General features: G+C 46.0%; 1 protein-coding gene across 2 annotated transcripts in view; it reads right to left on the reverse strand.

The window, feature by feature from the left end:
• IGFBP5 (insulin-like growth factor binding protein 5) overlaps window positions 1–2,167 on the reverse strand; it is a 20,878-nt gene extending 18,711 nt beyond the window's left edge. For both annotated transcript variants that reach the window (XM_011964567.1, XM_011964569.1), the window contains exon 1: window positions 1,008–2,167. In XM_011964567.1, the coding sequence (XP_011819957.1) occupies window positions 1,008–1,344 (337 nt within the window). In that variant the 5' untranslated portion in view covers window positions 1,345–2,167. The remainder of the gene's footprint in view (window positions 1–1,007) is intronic.
• Window positions 2,168–9,956: the final 7,789 nt, after the last annotated feature.

The raw sequence follows: 9,956 nt of genomic DNA on the forward strand, positions 1-9,956 counted from the left end.
CATTGCGGAGGGAGGAATTGCGGGGCGGGGGTGGAGATGGTGGTGGTGCCGGGAATCTGCACAGGCGAGGAAGTTGAAAGGTCTGAATCTCACATCCCCTTTTGCCTCCCAGCCCTATGTCCACCTTTCATCCTAGGTAAAATCTGAATTGGAGAGGGGGAAAAAGGAATTAGATTCAGAAACGAACACCAGGCACAGAATCCCAAACCCTTCCTTCCTACTCTTCCCCATCCCCACCCCGCACCCCCGCGCTCCTAAAGCATTTTTTCCCTTCCTGGGATAAAATAAAAGTCATTTTGCAGTTAAGTATGTTTTACTATCTACCACAGGCAATCATCTTCAATTAAAAGCAATGGTTATGCACATGGGAGGGGCTTCACGGCTTCCACCCGAAAGGCATTAGTTACCAAGAATGTGGGGTGCTTGTGGTGTGTGTGTAGGGGTGGAGGGATAGAAACGCCTGGAGGCACGGGGGTGGAGGGGCCAAAAGGGACAAAGGTGGAATTAGCTCAGAAGATGGGTAACGCCTCTCTCTCCAGGCTGCAATTAAAATAATATTTTAACAAAAGAGATTTTTTTTCCAAGTTCAGAAAAAAACGTATGCGGGGCGCGAGGTGGGTGGAGGAGGGAGTTGATAATGTAACATACACTCTTTCATACTGGAGATAGGGTACCAGGGGATTTGGACCTTGTGACCGAATGGGAACTCAGAATCAGTATTCGGACAGAGTAGGGGGGGTGGGGGAGGGGGCGGGCAAGGTGTAGATAGGAGGTAGGAGGAAGGAGGAAGGAGAAAGAGCGAAAGCTGGGATAGACTTGGCTAGACAGTTCCCCAGGGTAGCAGGATCCTCCAGGGCTCCAATTCCGAGGTGCAAGGACCCTCCCCGACTACTCCCGAGCTGCACCCCAGCTCGAAGCCACTTGCTGCGCAAAGCGCGCGGGCCCAGCCGGTCCCGTGTCCCCCGCCCGTGCGCCGCGTAACTGACTGGCACACTGAGCGCGCTCACCGATCTTGACTTGCTCGCGGTAGCTCTTTTCGTTGAGGCAAACCCCGCGGCCGTGCAGCAGGGCGTGCAGCGGCTTCTCCTCGTCCTGCCGGGGGAGGCAGCGCAGCCCCTGGGCGCAGCGCTCGGTGTAGACGCCGCACGACTGCCCCTCGGCCAGGGCGCAGGTCATGCAGCAGCCGCAGCCCGGCTCCTTGACCAGCTCGCAGCCCAGGGGGCTGGGGGGGCACATGGAGAGGGCTTTCTCGTCGCAGGGCTCGCAGTGCACGAAGGAGCCCAGGCTCTGGGCCGGCCCCGCATAGGCGGCCAGCAGCAGGAGGACCGCGGTGAGCAACATCATCTTCTCTTAGTCGCCCCCTTTACTTCGGGGTGGGGCAGGAGAGCGAGAGTGCAGGGATAAAGGGGCCAAGAGGGCGCCCGGAGATTTTTTGTTTTTGTTTTAAAATTTCTAACAGGTAGAGCAGGTGCCCTCCCCCAGACACTTGCAAAAAGGTAGAGAGAGATGGAGGACTGGGGTGCCCGCGAGCAGGTCCCAGCTGCAAGAATTAAAGCCTTGCAACAGGTTGGGGGAAGCAGGGCAGCGCCAGGTGCACCCAGTGAGCGGAGGCCGGAGAAACCCTCAAGCCTGAGCGGGTCAGAATTATAGGGGGAAAATAGCCACAAAATTGTTCACCCCCAAGCAACCACCGAAATAATGAGCTCGGAGGCAGTGGAGATGGCGTTGGGGTTGGGGGAGAAAAATGGATTTATCTTTAAAATTTTTGCTTAAAATCTAAAACACACCCCGCTCCTTTCTAACCCTCAGCTGCCGGCGGTGCGCGGCGGCGCGGAACAGGTAAGAGGCGTTGGCTGCAGCCGAGAGGGTGGGAGAAAACGTTGAAACCAAGAAATTAAAAAAAAAACCAAAAAACCCAAAACAAAAAAACCCCAAACCCTAACACCTCTTTTCTCCCACTTTGCCACCTCCTCTTCGAAATTCGCAGGTTCTACGCGAAGTCCGGAGAAGGGTGAAAACGGAGGAGGGGTAATGGGGTAATGAAAAGGAGCAAAAAAAGGAAAAAGCCCACACTGCTTTGCAGCTCTTTCCTAGCTCTTTTCCCCTGCAGAAGTTTCCAAAGAGACTACAGGCTCCGGGCGAGCAGGCGCTTTTAAATAGCCGGCCCCTGGCTGCCAGCCAGTTTGTAGCTGCAATTTGAGCTTCCCAACACCCAACTCAGGCAAGGATGCCAAGGAGCTTTGCAGTACAAACTCACACGGGGTGGGGGTGGGGAGAGGCCTTCTAGACACAAGGGGGCTCCCCTTCGCTCCCTGAACAGCGCTCTCCTCTCCCCTGAACAGCGCCCTCCTCCCCGCGGAATGTAAGAAAGGGGCAAGGGGGACAGGCTGGGGCTACCGAGTGTGGGGAGGAGGTGGAGGGGCCAGTGGAAGACAGAGTTCTTCGGAGCAGGATGAACACAATGAGGAGAGTAACTTGGTCTCCCCCTCCCTACTATCCCTTAACTAGTCAAGGCACAGGCTGAAGGGAGACGTATTTTCTTATTAGCCAACCGGATATACCATGCCCAAGAAATCTTCCTAAGCTTCTGCAATTGACTGTATGCTGGTGTCTGTTTCCATGTCCGTGTGTGCGCTTGGGGGACAGGTACTGTAGGATGGCCAGTGATGGCTGGTGAGCTAAATTTTTTTTTTTTAAAAGAAGAAAAACTGAATTTCTCCACTAAAGGTCTGGAGAAGAGGATTTAATCAGGGGGTTTCTGTACTCATGATGAGGAGGCGACCACTTTCCTTCAGCTACGTTGGCCAGGGAGGTTCTCTCTCTCTTTCTCTCTCTCTCTCTCTGTGTGTGTGTGTGTGTGTGTGTGTGTTGTATACCTGCAAGAATGGACATTCATACATTTTAAGAGCAGTGAGTTGCAGAGATGGACACTTTGGAGGAAATCTAAGTCTGAAAACCTTACATGGTGGCCTAAAGTGTCCTTGTGTGTGGGGTTCTTAGAGGGAAGAAAGGTGGATTGGAGTGACACTTCCTTCTCTGTCATTTTGCAGAGGTATTTCTATTGGGCAGGGCCACATCCTGGAGGGAGTGGGTGGCAGAGTAGCAGGAGGAGACCTTGTGATAGGTTAGTTGGTGCTTGTAGGCACATCCCAGGAATATGAGCTGATAGGGCCACAGGACCTGCTGGGAAGAAGTCCTGACCAGGAACCGAATCTTGCCACTAGAACCTCTTTCTTTAGTAAAATGAAAGAAAACTAAGGCCTCAAAAAACGAAGGTGGTGGTTTTAGCTTTTTTTTTTTGAAATTGACATGAGTGGGCCATGAACCTCAGGCAAGTCAGAGAGAAATGACCAATGTCACTGCGCCTGCTGGGTGGACTTGGGGTGGGCTGTTACACTTTTCACACTGTGCTTCCTCCCTTGAGAAGGATTCTAACTCTCCTTTGGAGAAGGGGCTGCATTTCATGAAGTTTGCCACTAGACTGCACCCTTATCTATGATAAGAATTCTTTCTGGAGGACTGCTTTTAAGAAAATATTTTTCCTTGCTTGTTCAGTTCAGGAGCATCTCACTTTATGCCGTTAACACCCCCAGATCCTGATCTCTCTTCTCACTTATCTATTTGCCGAAAGGCACATTTTAAAACAAGGCTAACGTTTAAAGTTATGTCTTTGCCTGTATTGCCAAAGGGGATTTAGATGGTGGCTGGGAGAGGGAGAATTGTGTGTAATGATTAAAACAAAAAATAGCAGCAAGGCTCATCTTAATTTCTTCTTTTCTCTGTCGGGGGGCTTGGTAAGGTGTAGGAACAAATCAATATTCAAAACTTTGATGGAAATATTTTAGAAGTGAGCAAATTCATGTGTTATTTTCTCATTTGTGTCAAGTTCAGACTACAAGAGTGGCAGCAGAATGTGTGCAATACGTTCTCTTCCCTGCTCCTATTTCTTTCTGCACACCCTTAACAGCTCAGCCTTCCCCAGGCACACTGGCAGCTTTTAAGATGATTGGGGGAAATTGTGGTACCCCTTCCAAAGAAACATGAGTTGCCTCATTCCAGCCACCCTGTATTCTGAGAGAGATGGCCTCTAGTGACACCTCTTTTTGTGTAGCTGACTTCCAATGGCTGGATAATACAATATGTGAAGACAGGTAAAAGGAGTGGGGATCATTCACAGAAAAGATAAAAAGGGTAGAGAGAAGGGAGGAGGAGAATGTGGTGGGAGCTGGGCCCTGGGGCAGAGCAGTACAGGGGCCATGGAAAGAAGTTACTCTGTGAGACTATAAATGTTAAGCAGCCTTTTTTATTTATTATTATACTTTAAGTTCCGGGGTACATGTGCACAATGTGCAGGTTTGTTATATATGTGTACATGTGCCATGTTGGTGTGCTAAGCAGCCATTCTTTATCTCCACTTAGAAATGGGCTTATGTTATGAGGGATTCAGAGACTGGAGCTGTTGTTCAAGAGACCCTGGGATAGGCTTCCCAAGAGGGCATAAGAGAAGAATTCTCAGCCTGGGATTGTCTGTAGTAATTTCATCCAAAGATGGAGGACTGGCCAGATGGGTTTTGCTTCTGAGTCCATAATTAACATATTACAGTGGAGTGGGAAGGTGTTGTTGTTGTTACTGCGGGATACGGGATTATGGAGGATGCCTATGAGCCTTACTTGGTTCCATTGTCGCCTCCCCTCCATTCTGGAGGTCTAGATCTGTTCACAATCACCTTTAGAAAATTGCTTCTAGAAAAAAAAAATAGTTTGCATCAACCAGGTTAATTGGGAGGGGATCATTAATTCCTGCCATATACAAATGTTCCCTTCCTAAAGACCCCCTTTGCTGCCAGCTTGCTTTTGCTCTCATGGGCTTCCCAACTCTGGCATAGACTAGCTTCTATACCTGTTAACTGTATCTTTTTCGGGGAAGTAGTATTTAAATATCAACCACTTGTGTCCCGTTTCCCCGGAGATCACCCCTCCTCTTTCCTTTAAAAGATTAACTGCTTATCAAAACCAACTTTCAAGAAATGCGACCAAGTGAAAAATTCATGCTCTTTTATCTGGATAACTTTTCCAAGTATGGATAGCATTTTTATTTTATAAAGCTTCGGATTCCTTACCTGTGGTCATTTTCTGTGAGTTTCTAAGTGATTTTCATGGATGATGCCTGATAACACAGTTTGGGAAAGCTAGACTTTTTAGTAGGACACAAAGTGTTACGGATTCTGCTGGTTAGAATGGAAAAACGTTAGCTAAGGATCTTCATTCTCTTTTCTGCGTCACTCCCACCACTCTCAGGCTTATTTGTATAATTTATTCAATTTTTAAAGACCTCATGACATTGACTTCAGTCTCTCCAAGAGGCCAACATACATCAAGAATACTAATGCTGTGGCCATGTTGTGCTGGTCTCAAACTAAGGCTCAGTGATGTTCAATAAAGAAAGTAACCCGTTGTTCAGGTCCTTGCCTAGATCTGGGAGGTTCAGCCAGACAGGTCTGTATAAAGGAGCAGCATGAGGCAGCTTTGTTGTAGTGCTATTGCTGAAGGCTAGGTGGCAGGATAGATACATCATTAGAAACATGCCTCCTTTCATGAAGGGAAAGAAGCAGATACTGGTAGAAGTGTTTAACAATGGGGATGGGGGAGCGGGGAAAGAAAAAGCGTGGATGGAGGGACACGTACGGACACCCTGTGGGTCCACTTACAGGCCACCTCAGCATCGGCACTGCACTGTTGCCCCAACAGCACCAGGCCAGCCTCAGGTGCAAAATTCTCTGTGTCCCACCGGATGCTATGTTCGTGATTACTTTTCTTTGGAGAAAAGGTATGGCCAGGGTAGGAACTTGATGACTTTGGGTTCATCAAAGGGTGTGTGTTCTAAACCTTCTCTGAGGAATAATCAGAAGTGATCTTCAGCCACAATTCATAAAAATTCCCCCTGTTTAAAAAAAGGTAATTATGGCATATTTCAAACATTCAAAGAACAGAAGATAATGGAGCATGTGCCCTCTACTCTCTATGCTTATTTAACACATGTTCACTTTTTGCCATTGTTGTTGAAGATTTTTTGTTGTTGTTGTTGTTGTTGTTTTTGAGATGGAGTCTTGCTCTGTCTCCCAGGCTGGAGTGCAGTGGCACGATCTTGGTTCACTGCTACCTCCACCTCCCAGGTTCAGGTGATTCTCCTGCCTCAACCTCCCTAGCAGTTGGGACTACAGGTGCGCACCACTGTGCCTGGCTAATTTTTGTAGTTTTAGTAGAGACAGGGTTTCACTATGTAGGCCAGGCTGGCCTTGAAATCCTAACTTTGTGATCCACCCACCTTGGCCTCCCAAAGTGCTGGGATTACAGCCGTGAGCCACCGCGCCTAGCCAAAGATTTTGTTAGAAGTAGAGTGGGACAGGTCACAGCTCACCTCCCATGCATGCCATCCCTGCATCTTCTTCCCTGGACAGAAGTAGCCACTATCCTGAAATAGCTCTGTATCCTTTCTGCACAATATTTTTCTAGGTTTTATGTGTAGTTTCTCATAGAGCAGAATTACAGTGATTTTTGAGGGTGAAACCACGTGCTACTTTAGAGTTAATTTTGTAGTGGTGCTTGCAGTGGTGGCAATTTAACTAGAGTCTAAATTGACCCTGAGGCTGGCTGTTAAAGGAGCCGGAGCCAGCTGTGACGCAGAGTGATTTATATCCTGATGTGAGCTGCATATAAGTTAATAGCTGCACGAATTGATGTTTAGGAGGCTTCTGGAGCAGTTCCAGACAGATAGAGCAGAGCAGGGCAGGCTCCATAAATACTGTTTCTGGTTGGAGCCCTTTTGTCTTCTTGGATCATGGGATCTGGCATGTTCCTACAATGGACCGCTCAGAAGTTGCTTCAATTTTGGAAAATAAGATTAACCCGGAAAAGTGATCTGTTGTGACTTAGAGACAGTGTTGGTAGCTCCAGATCTAGGTGGGAGAGAGAGAGGGTAGGTAGAAAAAATGGAATCACATGGAAAAAGAGGAGAGGGAGAGAGTGTTAATTACTTGAAGCAGGTTTAATATGATTCACATGAACCGTGAAAAGGCCAAGTAAAATCACAGTGCATGGTTAGCAGCTGAGATTTCACACAGTTCAGGAGGGAGAAGTGGTAAGAGCTAGCTTACCACTATTAGTGCAGAGGGTAAATTTGTGTGAATTAGGAAAAGACCTTCCTCAAGATACTTTACTTCTATCCATCAGAATATTGTTATAAAATACAGATTCTGTGAGGACAGGAAACTTTGCTGCCCCTTCCAGGAAATTGTCATGATGAATGTACATGTCTACGTTTGTTCTGTGAATAGCACCACTTAACTGGGGCCCTTGCTGTGCAGTACACAATCTGCACAGCTCTATGCAATAGCCCTGGTTGGAAGAGCTAAACTTCGTACCTAAACTTATCAGGAAACACTGCTTTTCTACTAGTGTGGAAAGCATGGGTCCAGTGACGTGATTTGATCCATTACTGGGGCTAAGGGATAGTCCTGAAACATTTAAAGCAGCTGCCTCTGGCCGTGTTCCCAGCTGGGTCAATCTAAACCCTTCTTTCCTTAGAGAAATCAAGCTTTTCCATGCCCCTACACCTTTGCACAAACTGTTCATTCTGACAGGCACACTTTTCTTCTTCACTGCTAACTGGTGAGCTGCTAATAGTCATTAAAGACCTAGATGAAATTGCATTTACTTTGGAGGATTTTGCTGACTGTCATGTGTGATTTCCTCAGTGCATCTTGCTGGTGCCCCTGGGATCCTCTGTGTCTTCTTCGTAAAATAGTGGGGAATATATTGTCTACTCCACGGGGTTGTTGTGGGTCTTGAGTGAGGCAGTCCCTGTAAATCTTGTTAGTGCTTAATCAATATTACCTGCTATAGTCCCAGCTTCCCTACTAAACTGACAGGCTTGAAGCATCCCAGATTTTATTCATCTTGGTTTTCCTCCTCTCCTTAGTATAGCTCCTAGCACAGAAGGCACTTAATACGTTATTTTTAATTGAAAAACACTGAGTGTGGTGGCTCTCGCCTATTAGCAGTTTGAGAGGCCGAGGTGGGGAGATCACTTGAGGCCACGAGTTCAAGACCAGCCTGGGCAATATGGCAAAACCCTGTTTCTACAAAAAATACAAAAATTAACTGGGCATGATAGCCTGTGTCTGTAGTCCCAACTGCTCAGGAGGCTGAGCTGAGAGGATCACCCGAGCCTAGGGAGGCCAAGGCTGCAGTGAGCCATGATTGCACCACTGCACTCCATCTTGGATGACAGAGTTTGATCCTGTCTTAAAAAACAGAAAGAAAAACATTTACCACCCCTGAATTATTCCAGCATCTTCTGAAATCTTCCTAAACACCTGAGTTTATCTTTGCATCATTATGCCTGACTGTTGGTAATGTCTATGTTGATGTGTTTCTATTATGTTCTTTTATATACCAGTCTGGTCAATCCTGTATATTGCAAATGTAACTTATAAACATTTACAAAAATTCCAATAGACCCCTATTGTTGGACTTAAAATATGTTGATTGTAATGTAACTTAAATATGTACAAACATTTTAAGGTGTATGCTCTGTATGCTAACCTTACTGTAAAATCCAACTAATATGTAAATAAACCCAACTAAAGTTACCAACTCAACAAAGTGCAAATGACAACATTAATTTGTGTGTTGATTGGTGTTTGGTTGATGTTTTGCTGAAAATAAATCACTACTCATGTTGTGATTATGGTTTAACTGTGACAGTGCAAGTTTTTTTGAGCTTGGCATACAAATATGATATTCTTTCTGGTGATTTAATCCTCCCACTACTCTTTTTTTGTTTTTTAAACAACAGTGGAGTCATGTCTTGCATAGTGGTTAGTTTTAAAGTCATCTTGAAATACAAAAATTGAGTATAATCAAGATTCCCCATGAAAAGTCCTTAAATTACTTACAAAACACAATGGTACTGCCAAACCCTCACTTTTTGTAACATGGCACCGTGTTACCCAGCCTTCACTCAGCTTCCACACATCATCTCAGGAACATGTCTGCTTCTGTTCTTCAGCCCATCAGCAAATGACATTGAAAGTGGTGTTACTTGGCTTCTATGCCTTAGAAAATGAAAAAAGTCTTCTAGAACTGAATTAGGTGGCCATCCAGATGAACTAAAATGTGTTTATTTTCAAGATTATTAGCAAAATGACACATACACACATATATTGCAAAACAACTAGCATAGAATATATCTCTAGATCACTCCAGTTTGAGAAACACTGGTGTACTCCTTCACTGTCTTTTTCACTCTCATCCAAGATGGCTCTGTACTCAAGGAGAGCATAAATGGTATTCAGTGGCTGCTTCTTTGGTCCAGGCCCAAGGAGTTACCTCCTCATCAATACAAGGAACACAGACGCTCGACCATGAACCGAAAGCTGGGTTCACAGTTTCGTAGACTCTTGAGCTGACTAGAGCTCCAGGAAGCTGATCTGCAGAGATTCTGTTCCAACTCTTGGTCTGCTGGCAAGACTGTGAAGTCACTCAGTTTAACTAGGCAATTATTGGGTTTAAAATAGACTCAGGACTTATCCTCTGAGGGCTTCTTTCTAAGCCAGACACACTTGACCAGCTGGGACAAAAAATCTACACACAACCAAATGACAAATCTTGGGCAAAACCACACATTAAATATAAACAACATGAACAGTCTCCAGTATTACGGCTTGTGTGTGTGTGTGTGATGGGGGGTATATTGGAAGCTACATACAGAGATGTCATGGGACCAGGAGAGTTGGCTACCAATTTGTTGCTGAATGAAGAAGGGGGAGATACTGTTTACAGCATAAACATCATGACTTAATAGGTCCTTCTCCTTGTGTAGACTTACAGCAGGTTAATGCACCAATTCGATTACCAAGCAGAGAATGAAAGCATCTTAACCACAAGTCAACCAA

Source organism: Mandrillus leucophaeus, unplaced genomic scaffold (assembly GCF_000951045.1).
Source record: "Mandrillus leucophaeus isolate KB7577 unplaced genomic scaffold, Mleu.le_1.0 Scaffold70, whole genome shotgun sequence".
NCBI classification, from domain to species: Eukaryota; Metazoa; Chordata; class Mammalia; order Primates; family Cercopithecidae; genus Mandrillus; species Mandrillus leucophaeus.